The sequence below is a fragment of the Carcharhinus amblyrhynchos genome, chromosome 1 (genome assembly GCF_965287045.1).
Source record: "Carcharhinus amblyrhynchos chromosome 1, sCarAmb.v2.hapA, whole genome shotgun sequence".
In the NCBI taxonomy this organism is placed as follows: Eukaryota; Metazoa; Chordata; class Chondrichthyes; order Carcharhiniformes; family Carcharhinidae; genus Carcharhinus; species Carcharhinus amblyrhynchos.
The window spans coordinates 107,985,095-108,000,583 of record NC_137324.1 but is presented as its reverse complement, the minus strand read 5'-3'; the positions used below and the strand labels follow the sequence as shown (position 1 = coordinate 108,000,583).

The window sequence follows — 15,489 nt, the reverse complement described above, 5'->3', positions numbered from 1 at the left end:
TCACTTCCATTTGGGTGGTATATACTGGGTGTCACTATCCACTGGGGGTCATGTATGCTGGGTGTCACTGTCCACTTCGGGGTGGTGTATACACAGGGTGTCACTATCCTGTGGGGGTCATATACACTGGTGTCACTATCAGCTGGAGGTGAGGGGGCGATCATATACACTAGGGCCTGATTGTCGACTGGGGATGTCTGGAGAGATGCAGTGGCATTAGTCAAAGTTCATCCTGTGCAGCTCTGTGATACTGGGCTTTGTATTCTATGGGCTGTTCCCATGGACAAATACCGAGACAAACATCAGATGCTTTTGGAGGATCATTAACTTAATGAAAGGCGCATTTTGGTCTGCCTGAAACTTGTTGATCTTACAGTGCAAAAAATTGTCCTCGACCGAGTGTTACAGGCTGGCATATTCCAAGGCCCAGGATTACATGCTGAGGGATGCACTCAAACTTGGGGCAGCCGCCACAATTGCTCAACTGGGAAAAACCACTCTGTAAGGGCAAGGGATTAGTAACCAAGTAAACCCTTGGACTGTGAACTTAATCCTAACCATATCTAACTGTATTGAAGTAGCTCTGAATGCAACATGACCAATGTATATAGTTTGAGCAGAATTGTACTCTGTAACAAAAATATTGAAATGTTTGTACTGTTCTCATTACTGAATTGGAGCACAAAGAACAAAGAACAACACAGCACGGGAAACAGGCCCTTCGGCCCAACGAGCCCGCGCCGCCGTCCCACTGTCTCAGTGACCTATTCATGATTTTAGTCTACGCCTAATGTGCGAGGATCAGGGAGGTCCAATTTAGGGACAATTTAGTACCCAATCAATCAGCCTAAAAGCACATCTTTGGGGATGTGGGAGGAAACCGGAGCACCCGGAGGAAACCCACGCAACCACGGGGAGAACGTGCAAACTCCCACAGACACAGGCCCAAATCCATGTGTCCGCACAGTAACAGAGATAGTCTCTGAGCTGTCATGTTGCCCTCGAGATGGTCCAGTTTAAGCACACTAACGACATGAAGCAATAGGCAACTCCCGAAGCAACATCCAAGAGCAGCCCACTACAACCTGCCGTATGCATGCCCCTTGCTGGACTTAAATGCCTGTGGAGACAAAAAAATTCATTATTAAACAGGCAAAGACTAACATCCCTGAGGCAAAACGTATTCCCAAGCCTGCAATGTTTAGTAAGGCCTACTATATCCCCCTATATGTAGCTCGCTCATGTGGCTGTCTAAGTGACTCTTAAACAACCCTAGCGTGCCCGCTTCCACCACCTTACTCGGCAGTGCATTCCACACCCCCACTACCCTTTGCGTGAAAAACTGCCCTCTAATATTTGTCTTATACCTAGCCCCCCTCACCCTAAGCCCGTGACCCCTCGTTCTATCCATTTCTAATCGCGGAAAAAGCTTACCACCGTTTACTCTATCTATCCCCTTCATAATCTTATAAACCTCTATTAGATCCCCCCTCAGCCGACGTCTCTCAAGGGAAAACAGCCCAAGTTCATTCAATCTTTCCTCGTAAGACAGCCCTTCCATACCAGGCAGCATCCTGGTAAATCTCCTCTGCACTCTCTCCAGGATCTCTACATCCTTCCGGTAGTACGGCGACCAGAACTGGACGCAGTACTCCAAGTGAGGCCTAACCAACGTTCTATACAACTGCAACATCAGACTCCTACTCTTATATTCTATACCTCTTCCTATGAAGGCTAACATACCATACGCTTTCCTCATCACATTCTGCACCTGCGCCGACACCTTCAGGGACTTGTGCACTTGCACCCCCAGGTCTCTCTGCGTATCTATACTCCGGATAGTTCTACCTTTTATCGTATAACTCCCCTCCACATTATTCCGGCCAAAGTGCATCACCTCGCATTTCTCCGGATTAAATTCCATTTGCCATCTATCTGCCCAATCTACCAGCCTGTCTATGTCCTGTTGCATTGCCAGGCACTGCTCCTCAGTACCCGCCAATCCAACCATCTTAGTGTCATCAGCAAATTTGCTGATCACACCACCTACCCCCTCTTCCAAGTCATTAATATATACCACAAATAGAAGAGGTCCTAGTACCGAGCCCTGCGGCACACCACTGGTGACAGACCTCCAATTGGAAAAGGAGCCTTCCACTACTACTCGCTGTCTCCTCCTCCCAAGCCAGTTCTCCACCCATCTACATACCTGGCCTTGTATCCCATGAGCCTTCACCTTTTCTATCAGCCTACCATGAGGGACCTTGTCAAACGCCTTACTGAAATCCATATAGACGACATCAACGGCTTGTCCTTCGTCAACCGTTTTTGTCACCTCTTCAAAAAATTCCACTAGATTAGTAAGGCACGACCTCCCTGTAACGAAGCCATGCTGCGTATCCCTGATCAGATTGCAGCGCTCCAGATGTTCATACATCCTATCCTTGAAGATCCTCTCCATTAGCTTGCCTATAACTGAAGTCAAGCTCACCGGCCTATAATTCCCTGGGTTATCCCTCTGACCCTTCTTAAACAACGGTACTACATTTGCAATGCGCCAATCCTCTGGGACCTCACCTGTGTCCAAAGAAGAGACAAAGATTTGCGTCAGAGGCCCAGCAATTTCATCCCTCACCTCTGAAAGCATCTTGAACTCTGGACAAAATGTCAATATCATTCCACTTTCTTGTCATGTCAATTTGAAATGTTTTGTAATGTATGTTTCAGATATCCTGTGTATAAAGTATATTTTTGCAAAAATAAAATTGACCACTGTTGGGTGTTACTGACCACTGGTAAGAATTATTGTCTAATGGGGTTTATTGTTGACAGCAGAGGATCACTGTCCACTGGGAGGATTGCTGCCCACTGGGGTAATCTCCCTCCCTAACAGCACTGTGGTGCACTTACACCGTAAGGACTGTCGAGGTTCAAGGAGGCAGTTCACCACCACCTTCTTAGGGGCAGTTAGGGATGAGCAATAAATGCTGGCCTTGACAGTGATGCCCACATCCTGCAAATGACAAAAGAAAAATGAACATGCTCTCCATATTATTTTTAGTTTGGGTTTAAGTTGTTCCTTTTTATCTTGTTGACAAAGAAACCCTGGTGGAACATATCATACAATCTACTGTCTCCCACCGTCCTGCAAAGCTAAACAGTTAATACCCCATCATCAATATTTCTATAATAAGCAAAAATGTTAAAGGAAAATTATAAAAACACTTGATTGAAAAAAATAGCCCTATTTCTCTCTAGAGATTAATACAAGTGGTTAGCGCTCCTGTCTCACTGAAGTTCAATTCCAGCCTCAGGTCACTGTTTTTGTGGAATTTGTACATTCACCCAAGGTCTATGTGTGTTTCCTCCGGGTGCTTCAGTTTCCTCCCACAGTCCAAAGATGTGCAGGTTAGATTGATTGGCCATGCTAAATTGCCCCTTAGTATCAGGGGGATTAGCAGGGTTAATACATGGGGTTATGGCCTCTTTTAAGGTACATGGGGTTATGGGGATAGAGCCTGGGTGGGATTGAGTTGATGTAGGCTCAATGGGCCAATGACCTCATTTTGCACTGTGGGGATTCTATGATTATTTTTAAATCCTGAAGATTCCAGAGTTATATTGAAGTGTTGGTGACCCAAATGCTAGGGAAGTCATTGTAAACCAATTAAATGATTAGATAGATAGACAAAAGCAAAATACTGTGAAGACTGGCAAAATGAGTCCATAGAATAGACTCCCAAAGATACCCTTTGGACTCAAAATGTTATCTCTCTCCCCACAGACATTGCTAAGTCAGCTGAGTTTTCCAGCAGTTTCTGTTTTCATTGTGTAAATGAATAGATAGCATATATTGCCCATAATAAATGTATTGCCTCAGAAATCATCTCAAAATTCTAGTTCCAACTCCCTTCACTTTACAAGGGATGTCACAATGTGTAACTCAGTAATCTTATATTAGGGTGTGGGTTGTGAGTATTTTGTGTGTGATGCACTCTTAAATCTCAGTAATACGTTCTTTGTCTGCTGCACTCTCAAATCTCAGTGACAGATTTTGTGTCTGCTGCACTCTCAAATCTTAATGACAGGTTTTGGGTCTGCTGCGCTTTCAAATGTCAGTATCAGGTTTTGTGCCTGCTTCACTCTCAAATCTGTGTTCGGTTTTGTGCCTGATGCACTCTCAAATCTCAGTAACAGGTTTGGTGTCTGATGCACACCCAAATCTCAGTGATAGGTTTTGGGCCTGCTGCACTCTCAAGTCTCAATGAAAGGTTTTGTGTCTGCTGCACTCTGAAATCTCAGTGTTGGGTTTTCTATCTGCTCCCCTCTGAAATCTCAGTGTTGGGTTTTGTATCTGTTGCACTCTGAAATCTCAGTGTTGGGATCTGTGTCTGCTGCACTTTGAAATCTCAGTATTGGGCTTTGCATCTGCTGCACTCTGAAATCTGTGTTGGGTCCTGTGCCTGCTGCACTCAAATCTCAGTGATAGGTTTTGTGTCTGCTGCACTCTGAAATCTCTGTTGGGTTTTGTGTCTGCTGCACTCTGAAATCTCACTGTTGGGACCTGTGTCTGCTGCACTTTGAAATCTCAGTACTGGGTTTTGTATCTGCTGCACTCTGAAATCTCTGTTGGGTTTTGTATCTGCTGCACTCTGAAAACAGTGAAAAGTCTGACAACACCCGGTTTAAGTCCAATCAATTTATTTGATAGTAAACTCACTAGCTTTCGAGGTTTCCCTCTTCGTCAGGTGAATGAAGAGTTCTGGCCTCAGACAGAGCATATAAAGCACAGACAGTTTACAGATTACTGATTAGAATGCGAATCTTTACACCTAACCTGCTCTTCAAGCCCTAAAGTGGCCAACAATGTGAGTGGAAGGAGCACTGATCACAGGTTAAAGAGATGTGTATTGTCTCCAGACAGTACAGTAAGTGAGGTTTTGTAAACCCAGGCAAGTCACGGGGGTTACAGATAGTGCAACACAACCCCAAGATCCCTGTTGAGACCACCCTCATGTGTGCGGAACTTGGCTATCAGTCTCTGCTCAGTGACTCTGCGCTGTCGTGTGTCGTGAAGTCCGCCTTGGAGAATGCTTACCCGAAGGTCAGAGGCTGAATGCCCATGACCACTGAAGTGTTCGCCAACAGGAAGGGAACAGTCTTGCCTGGTGATTGTCGAGCGATGTTCATTCATCCGTTGTCGTAGCGTCTGCACGGTCTCCCCAATGTACCATGCGTCGGGACATCCTTTCTTGCAACGTATCAGGTAGACAACATTGGCAACCTTCAGACAACCACGCAACCTCAAACAGACCATTGTTTGCAGCAAACTACCCAGCCTTCAGGAGAACAGTGACCACAACACCACACAACCTTGCCAGAGCAACCTCTGCAAGACATGCCGGATCATTGACATGGATACCATCATCACACGTGAGAATACCATCCACCAGCTACATGGTAAATACTCTTGCAACTCGGCCAACGTTGTCTACCTGATACGTTGCAAGAAAGGATGTCCCGAAGCATGGTACACTGGGGAGACCATGCAGACGCTACGACAACGGATGAATGAACATCGCTTGACAATCACCAGGCAAGACTGTTCCCTTCCTGTTGGCGAACACTTCAGTGGTCATGGGCATTCAGCCTCTGACCTTCGGGTAAGCATTCTCCAAGGCGGCCTTCATGACACACGACAGCGCAGAGTCGCTGAGCAGAGACTGATAGCCAAGTTCCGCACACGAGGATGGTCTCAACAGGGATCTTGGTTTCATGTCGTACTATCTGTAACCCCCGTGACTTGCCTGGGTTTACAAAACCTCACTTACTGTACTGTCTGGAGACAATACACATCTCTTTCACTTGTGATCAGCGCTCCTTCCACTCACATTGTCGGCCACTTTAGGACTTGAACAGCAGGTTAGGTGTAAAGATTCGCATTCTAATCAGTAATCTGTAAACTGTCTGTGCTTTATATGCTCTGTCTGAGGCCAGAACTCTCCATTCACCTGACGAAGAGGGAAACCTCGAAAAATAGTGAGTTTACTATTAAATAAACCGGTTGGACTTAAACCGGGTGTTGTCAGACTTCTTACAGTGTTTACCCCAGTCCAACACCAGCATCTCCACATCATGACTGCACTCTGGAGACTCAGTGTTAGATTTTGTGTCTGCTGCTCTCTGAAATCTCAGTGTTGGGTTTTGGGTCTGGTTCTTCCCTCCATTCAGAATTGGATTCTGCCCACCAACACACCCTGGGAAAAGACCTTCTCCACCAATCAGCAAGCCGCAGCTCTTTCAGGCTCCACCAATCAGCGCTATGTCTGTGATACCTCCAGCCAATGGCGGAACGCTGCCTAGTTAATGCCAGCCAATCGGGTTTCGCACTGTCCGCCCAATGGGAACGCTGTAATTTGGGCGGCCTTTTCGAATGGACCAATCAGAGCTGGACATTTAACCGAAGTGAGGCGCCGCCAGTGGAGTGCGCCTCCGCAGCACATAATCAACAAAATAGTCCCGCAGCGTAATCGCCTGTGAGTGAGTGAGGGAAGTTAAGCCCCGCCCCCCCCGCCCTCTCAGGAGCTGCCGGAGAGTGCGGTGTGAGTCAATCTGAAAACAACAGAGCAAAGGGGCAGAACCATTTTACTGAGTCAGAAAAATACCTCCGCCTCAGTGATGTCATTGACAACAGTAAATATCCGACATTGAAAGAGGAACAGAGGAAGGAGCAAAGAGAGAAAGAGAAAATAGAGAGAAAGAAACACAAAGAAAAACAGCGAGAGAAATCAGAGTTTGGGGAAAAAAAGAGAAACTGAGGAAAAAGACAACAGAGCGAGAGAGAAACAGAGGGAAAGAAAATAGAAAAAAAACCAGAAGGATAGAGGAAAAACAGAGAGAGGGGAGAGAGAAACAGAGAGAGAGGAGGATAGAGAGCGAGGGGGAACCTGAGGGAGAGGGCGGATGATCTGTCCGATCCTCACTCCGGATTTTAACGGTATCCGAGAGCTGCTTTAATCGGCCCAACGGTGAGTTCAAATAGGAGGAAATGTGAGTGTTTACATTTGATCAACTGGGGAGAGTCAGGGATCTGAGAATTACATTGATGTTGAGGGAGAGGGGTCTGAGGGGGAAAGTGAGAATGATCTGGCTCTTTACACTGATAAAGGGGGGAAGGGGGTGGGGGGGGGGGTCTGGGAGTTTGTTTATAATGAACTGAATGAGGAGCCCCGCGAGTAAATTGTAAAGCCTTTTAACTGCTGTTGCTGTTTAATGGATCATGTCAGCTGAGCAAATATCATAACTGGTGTCTGTGGTTTAGTTACTGAATAAACTTGCTGTGCTCAAAGAAAAGCTGTTAATATTTATAAGCTTAATTTTCAATGACCAATTTCTGCCACTCCTAGACGTCTTTCAAAAAAGCTACAGCTACTGTGTAAACTTCTAAGCATTGGTAATTCCATGTTTTTATTTTTTGTTAAAGATGAAAGACTTGGTATCCTATGAGCAAAACAACGAAGCTCGTAAGCTACTGAAACAGATAAATCAGTACTTGGAGCAGGAATCCAAGTTCCTACCAAGGGCCAGTGGACTTGATGCAATCGAAGCAACCTTGGAGGTAACGAATATGCACATTAGAAGGAAATTTTTTCCGCCGTTTATTTATCTTCTTGAGCATTGATGTTTTTTTCCTTTGGCCTGCCATAGCGTGGAAAAGAAAATAAATACTTTGCGGATACATGGTAAATCTAAGTTAGTTTGCCTTTGATTTTGGGAGGGTGCAGTATCCTGCTAGACCATGGTGTGCCATGAAGCAAGGATGCATCCTTTAAGTCCACTGTTGCTGATGTTTCACCCACTTATCTAGAATTTAACATAGGAGTTTAAAACCAAAAAATGTAGAGTTGGTGAAAGATTGAAAGCTTTAAGTAGCTCTGCTGCTTCTCAGCACCAGGGCCCCAGGTTTGATTCCTGCCTTGGGTCACGTGTGGAGTTTGCATGTTCTCCCCGTGTTTGTGTGGGTTTCCTTCCATAGTCCAAAAGATATGCTGGTTAGGTACATTGGTCATGCTAAATTCTCCCGTGGTGTACCCGAACAGGCGTCGCAGGGTGGCGACTAGGGGATTTTCACAGTAACTTCATTGCAGTGTTAATGTAAACCTACTTGTGACACTAATAAATAAACTTTAAACTTAAGAATATGATTAATTGTTGTGCAGTTGCTTCACTATTGTGTTCAGACCTGGTATCTGTCAGTCTTTTTTTTTCCTGATTCAAAACTTTAAATCAGTATATACTCGGTAATAATTGTTCTATCAGCAGAAATAATACTTCAATTGTTTTGGAGTACTGCATTTAACTTCCATTCAAATCTGACCTAAAAAAAACACCAGAAATTTTATCTGTTCCTAAGTCTGATTCTGATTGAATGACAGATGAGACCATTGAATTTTTTTTGGTTCACAGAATGATGATTGTGTCTCCCCAAAGTTAAGAGATGCCAAGGTGGAAGATCTCCGGAGTTTGACCAGATTCTTCGGCTGTAGTACTGAAACCTTTGTTTTAGCAGTTAACCTACTGGATAGATTTTTGTCATTGATGAAGGTGAGAATTTTAAACATTTGGATGTGTATTTTTGACTAAAATTGATTTAATCTCATAAGCTCCTAAGCTTTTAAGTTGCTTTCATATTTTTAAAATCTTTTTTAAAAAATTGCCTGTTTTTTGTTTCTATAGGTGCGACCAAAACACCTACCATGTCTAGGAATAAGTGTCTTCCATATCGCAGCAAAGACCATTGAAGAAGAATGTAATATCCCTTCAGCCCATGACTTACTCCGGATTAGCCACTGCAAGTTTACAGTGTCGGATCTCAAGCGGATGGAAAAGATTGTTAATGAAAAACTAAAAGGGGAATTTAAGGCTGTCACCGCCTTGCATTTTCTACACCTGTATCATGCCCTGGCACACTGCCATGTAACTGAAGGGTTAGTATCTGATCTTTAATAATAGGATTAGCCTGTAATATATTCAACCAAAACTTAATTTACTTTCTTAAAATTCTCACACCATACTCATTGTCAAAGTTTCTGCTTTTGTTTAAAAGCTTGGTTTGTAGCAGTGTGTATCATTAAAATTGGAATGTGATCTTTTGTGCACATTCATGTATGTGTACAAAAGATTGCAGCTCCAATTTTCTGACATGTATGTTAGAACAAAGCTTGTTTGTTAGTGTCTGAATATGACCACACATTTCAAAGATGGCTGAAGATCATGATTGACGAAGTAGATCTTTAGGGTTTTATTATGTATTTTTAATATTTCTATTTTTCTTTCTGTAGGATAAAATTTCTAATCCTTGACAGATTGGAAGCACAACTAAAAGCCTGCAACTGTCGATTTGTGTTTACTAGGGCTAAAGTAAGTTTAATGGTTGTTGTAATACTATTAAAAATGCAATGTGTAATCCCAGTTTCAAGCTCACTTGAAGTATCTTCTGTTGTGTTGTAAAGATAAGTTTAGACTAAAATTTCCTTTCCTTTGCAGCCATCTGTATTGGCCTTGTCCCTTCTGACCCTTGAAGTTGAAAACCTGAAATCTAGTGACTTGTTTGAAATCATACTACGCATTCAAAAGCACTCCAAAGTAGGTATATTGGGAGATGTGTTTTTCAGAATTACACTCTTTCTCTCTGTTAATTGGGTTAGCATGTTTCCTTTGTTTAGAACACTGTCATTTTGATTAGTTAAGTAGGCTGGAGGTGAGAGCTGCTACCATCTGCAGAAACTGCTAAGTAAAGACATGAAAACCAATGTATTATTTCTTCCCTCATCCCATTGCATTTATAAATTTCATTGTGGAAAAATCACAATTGTCTGATTCAGAGTCATGACAGTATTACGTTACTATGTCTAAAGAAAAATGCACTGCAATATGATTATGTAGGCAATGGTTTTAATTTATCATCAATTTAAACCTGTGGTAGGCAATTTTGCTACAAGTGTAAAATATTTGTTAAACCGCATTTACTCAACCATTTGGATCCAATTATATAATGCCACTGAATCACAATATATTCGGGAGTTCTTTTCAATTTGTTTAAGGGCAATAACCTGTGTATTGTGATTCTAATGCACAAATCAATGCAACATGGAACAAATGGGGCATTATTTCCAGTGAGATCCATTATCAAGTAATTAATAGACTTATTGTCCTGATGGAAACTTGTAGCGACACAATTGTTTGTACATAACCAAACCAAAAAAAGAGAATTACATCAATAAGACTACAATCCATATTATGTCAGTGCAGCAACAGCATCACAGCTAAAGACTGCTCCCTCTCCTGCACAGATATGTAAGATAACTATGTCCTCTAAAATGTCTCCTCTATCAGGCATTAGTAGTGTTTTGGCAAGGTAGCTGAGGCAAAATGCAATCTTGGTATCTGCTTTTCCTCTACTCTGGTATGCTCTAGGTCAAGGAGATTGGCCAGCAAATGCAGGCAAACATTTCCAACTTGGCATTGCTCATCTCCTGGGACATGTGCTCACAAGTACAGTACTGGCAGATGAACCAATCCATAGGAGGGGGGGAAATAACCAATGCACAGGATGCCCTCAAGTGCCAGCCTTTTTTATTCGTTCGGAGAAGGGAGTGAGGTATTGATTATCTCTGACTGGGCCACTATTTGTGGCCACCCCTAATTGCCTTTGAACTGAGTGGTTTGCTAAGCGATTTAAAAGTCAACCACATTGCTGTGGATTTGGAGTCAAAGGCACCAGTGAACCAGATTGGCTTTTATAATCAACAATGGTTTCATGGTCATCAGTAGACTTTCAATTCCAGACTTTTTGTTGAATTTAAATTTCACCATCTGCCGTGGTGAGCTTTGAACTTGGGATTACTAGTCCAGTGACAGTATCACTAAGCCACCACTTCCTCTGATATAACTATACTGAACCAGGATGCTCTTGCACTGCCAATCACTACTGAAGAGGCTTAATTTTTCTGTCCACATGATGCATCCTCTCAAACTGCTGCCATCTTAAAAACATTGACAAATAAAATTGATGATAGTAATATTGTCTTTCAGATTAGTCATTCTGACCTAATGTATTGGTGTGAATTGGTATCAAAATGCTTGGCTGACTACTCTTCACCTGAATGCTGCAAACCTGATAACAAGAAGCTAGTATGGATTGTTTCTCGACGTACAGCCCGTCATTTACAGAATAGTTATTATAGTGTTCCTGAACTACCAACTATCCCAGAAGCTGGTTGCTTCAATGAAACTGAAAGGTAAATTGCTGTGGTTTACTGATATTGAAACATTTTTGTGCTAAAATATATTATTTTCTTTTATATCTAGAAAGATAGCTTACAATACTGAATTTGATTATCTTCTGAATTTTTTCTATTATTCACTTTTTTTTTAAAGTGAGGATTCATGTGAAGAAATGAGCTGTTGTGAAGATGGCCTAAGCAATTCCCCACAGAGTGACATAGAAGGAGAATTCTTCCCTCAAGACGTCTTGCATCAGTCCAAGTGGCAAAATTTCTGTTTTCAAACTCAATCCCCATTTTAGAACTGTGACTTTTTTTTTAATATATGTTTGTGCTTTTAGCTGGCCCAAATTGAGGTCATTTTAAAAGCAAAGTCTCAAGTTAATTTATAAGCTACAGGGGTATTGCATTGTAATATAACTTGGAGGTATTGCTTCCCCCTCCCTCAAAATTGTAATTTGGCATTATTCTTACTAGTACCTTCACCCAATGTCAGAGAAAAATTCCTTTGGAGTAAGTACTTGTCATTCAAAACTTGTCGCAATTTTCTATTTGTTAGAGCTAGTTCTATTAGCATTGAAATTAATTGCATGATGTGGTAATATAAATCACCTAGCATCTTTTTGAGAGATGAAAATCTGCATTTGCATGTTCTGTTTCAAAGACTGAAAACAGTCACTTAAATTCCTTCAACACATTCAAAAGCAGTTTGTGATTGACCAGATGAACTGCAGAGCCCTCTGTAATCAAATTCAGATGGTTGAGGGATGCTCTGTACTTCCCTTTGTGCAACACAACTATTGTAAGGCTAGATAGTGTGTGTTTTTTATGAAGCTTGTTTTGACTATTCATTGCTAAAAATGGAACATTTGCATGCTATCCATATTCATTGGCAGAAATATGAGGATAAATTCAATGTTGGTGCACTCGAAAGAAGCACAGGTTAGAGAATTGGTACATTAAGTATGGCTCCCTCAGCTCAAAGTGCAGAATCAATAAATTGACTGCTCTAATGTCAGTTTTTCTTGTTGGAAGTTTAAAAATTCCTTTTAAAAATTTATTTGCCCTCAATTTAAGTTGAAATTATATATAAAAAAATGTCCACACAGCTCTTTCGCATGATTGACAATAACCATGTCTTTTTATCAAAAATTGCTGATATTTCAAAACTAGCTTTCATAGTCTCTGGAAATTAAATTCTTTAATATCCATTCTTTTGATTGTAAAATATTGATAAAATATCTGGGGAAAGTAGAAGTTATTTGTAAAAAAGGGAAAGATGGAAGTGGATGTCATTATTAGGAATGCATCCAAGTTACTCACCTTTATCTACAGTGCTAGAATAGCAGTTTTTTTAATTCAGAGTTGGAAAGCCCTGTAAATTTATTTTTTGCTCCAAAGTTTAAATTATTCACTAGTTAAGTTTAGTTGACTGTCACAGGGGTTTCTTGTGGTGCACAGTTTTAATTTCAGTGAACAGATGATCATTTAAGGGATTTCAGATTTAGAGGACTGAGCTTTAAACCTCAGGTATTGGGATTCCTAATATCATCAATTTTCAGTGTTAAAATAGTCTGCTGCTCTCACTGATTATATTTTCCCGTCCATTGCCAATTCCACCCCCTCCCTCGTCTCCAATCTTCACAAAGCTGTGTGAGAGTAACAGATGTGTTAGCACTCATAGTTATCAGCAATTTTTCATATGTCACTCCAGCTGATTGGAGAGTGTCTAAATCAGTTAAGTTACATTATCAAAATGTATATTTAAAAGAGCTTTTTAAAAGAAAAAAGTGCCAACTGAGGAAGTATACTTTTAAAATTTATAAATATTACAGGTTTTATGCTTGTATTCTTTCAGAACCGCTGTGCTCTTACTTTTTAGCAGCAATTACCTCAAACAGGATTCTTTGGTACAATAACTTGTTTTTGTACAAGCTTTTGGTGGCTCAAGTGCCAATCAAATATTTTTGAGAATTTTACTGTGCGATTAGTGATGTACTAGTTGATATGACTGATAATGAATGCGCTTGCTCCTAGTTTAATACTTGAAGTAGAAGTTGTTTCCTATAACTTCTGTGTGATGTAGAAGTATGGAGGCGAAGTCCTAGTTTACAAAAATATGTAGTAATAGTGTAACTTAATTGTACAGAAACAAGTGCACTTATTTTTTCCTCCATTCAGGTATGAAAGCAAGCAACGCACTTATGAAAAGTACTGTATGTAGCACTGTCTGTTCCTTTGGCATTGTGTACAAATTCTCTGTAGATATTAATTTATTGTATATTTCCAGTTTATACATATTGTATGACAAACTTCTACCATCAGAGGTCGGGTAAATAAAGGCCCTTTGAAATCTATATTTTCTTTAGAAGTTGTGAACTTTATATTTGACTGCTAAGGCATATATGTAAATCTTATATAGACCATCCTCCTTTTGTATGCACAAAGTTGTCCTCACATATTCAATGCGTGTAATCCCAACATTGGGCGGCACAGTGAATCCACACAATCGTAGGGTTCACGGGCTTGGAAGCTTGCCCCTTCTGTGGCCTTGTGGAGTCCATGGACCATGTCTATGTTTTGTGTCTTAGGTTGCACTCACTTTTTGTTTTCTTGAAGAACCCTCTTTTGATGTTTTGTTTGCACTTCAGTCCCACAGCTTCTGATCTATGGGCACCTGGTGCGGAGAAGGGAAGGGGAGGGACGGTGACCTCCTCGTGAACCTGCTCCTGGACCTGGTGAAACGTGCCATTTACAGATCCAGGCAGCAGGCGATCAAGGGGCCTATCCATCCTGACTGTCTGCCCCTCTACCACAGCTACATTTGCGGCCAGGTGTCCCTAGAGCGGGAGCATGTGGTGTCCACAGGCACAGCTGATGCCTCCCGTGCCTGTAGGCACCGCCGGGGCTGTGGTGCATTATTGACCTTAATCACATCTTAATTTGATGTTTTCAAGTTTCACACTGCTGCTCAATGCCAGCAACCCAGGTTCAATTCCAGAATCGGGTGACTCTGTGGAGTTTGCACATTGCCCCCATGTCTCCCTGGATTGCCCCCCGATGCTCCAGTTTCCTCCCACAGTCCTTCCACTACGGCATCCTCGCCTGTAGCCCGGATACACCTTGGCAGGCCTTGTTGCCGTCAGGTGGTGGAGGTCCCTTTATGGAGAAATCTCCCCCAATTACTTCGGGGACCTGGAATGGAGGGTGATGCATGCAGCAGTTCCACACAATCGTAGGGTTCACGGGCTTGGAAGCTTGCCCCTTCTGTGGCCTTGTGGAGTCCATGGACCATGTCTATGTTTTGTGTCTTAGGTTGCACTCACTTTTTGTTTTCTTGAAGAACCCTCTTTTGATGTTTTGTTTGCACTTCAGTCCCACGCTTCTGATCTATGGGCACCTGGTGCGGAGAAGGGAAGGGGAGGGACGGTGACCTCCTCGTGAACCTGCTCCTGGACCTGGTGAAACGTGCCATTTACAGATCCAGGCAGCAGGCGATCAAGGGGCCTATCCATCCTGACTGTCTGCCCCTCTACCACAGCTACATTTGCGGCCAGGTGTCCCTAGAGCGGGAGCATGTGGTGTCCACAGGCACAGCTGATGCCTCCCGTGCCTGTAGGCACCGCCGGGGCTGTGGTGCATTATTGACCTTAATCACATCTTAATTTGATGTTTTCAAGTTTCCTTTGAATTTTGATTTTGTTCGGGCTGTTCCCCTTCCGTTTGGGGAGCTGCCCCTTTTATTTTGTCCTTATTAAACTTGAGTTTGTTTATTTGGTTTGACCTTCAAAGAGGCCAAAGATGTGTGGGCTAGGATGATTTAATAATAGAATCATAGAGGCCATTCTGCACTGCTGACTCTGACACAGTCTCTTACCCAGGTCCTCTCTCCCATTTATTGTCCACCCCTAATTGTTCTTGAAAAGGTGGTGTGAGCTGCCTTCTTGAATCATTGCAGTCTCTGCATTTGTAGGTACACCTACAGTGCTGCTAGGGAGAAAATTCCAGGATTTTGACCCAGCAACAGGGAAGGAATGGTGATACATTTCAAAAGTAGGATGGTGAGTGGCTTGGAGGGGAACTCTCAGGTGTTGGTGTTCCCATGTATCTGCTGCCTACAATGCCATTAAACGAACTGTGACTGACTGACACACCACAATTTGTGTACAGTTCTATTTCATCATTCTCTTATGTTTGTATTGTC

At 42.4% G+C, this 15,489-nt stretch overlaps 1 protein-coding gene across 1 annotated transcript; it reads left to right on the top strand.

Annotated features, from left to right (window-relative positions):
- Positions 1–6,626: 6,626 nt before the first annotated feature.
- ccng2 (cyclin G2) lies at positions 6,627–13,642 on the top strand. The gene is made up of 8 exons (XM_080190533.1): positions 6,627–7,028; positions 7,484–7,618; positions 8,467–8,604; positions 8,737–8,987; positions 9,342–9,420; positions 9,547–9,645; positions 11,095–11,300; positions 11,440–13,642. The coding sequence occupies exons 2-8, from the start codon at positions 7,484–7,486 to the stop codon at positions 11,585–11,587; spliced, it is 1,056 nt and encodes a 351-aa protein (XP_080046659.1). The 5' UTR covers positions 6,627–7,028; the 3' UTR covers positions 11,588–13,642.
- The last annotated feature ends 1,847 nt before the right edge of the window (positions 13,643–15,489 follow it).

Bases quoted from the DNA above. Each gene is read 5' to 3' on its own strand.
- ccng2 (XM_080190533.1), top strand. From the start codon at position 7,484: ATGAAAGACTTGGTATCCTATGAGCAAAACAACGAAGCTCGTAAGCTA. The intron at 8,605-8,736 runs GTGAGAATTTTA...TTGTTTCTATAG, and splicing joins GATTTTTGTCATTGATGAAG to GTGCGACCAAAACACCTACC. The intron at 11,301-11,439 runs GTAAATTGCTGT...TTTTTTTTAAAG, and splicing joins TGCTTCAATGAAACTGAAAG to TGAGGATTCATGTGAAGAAA.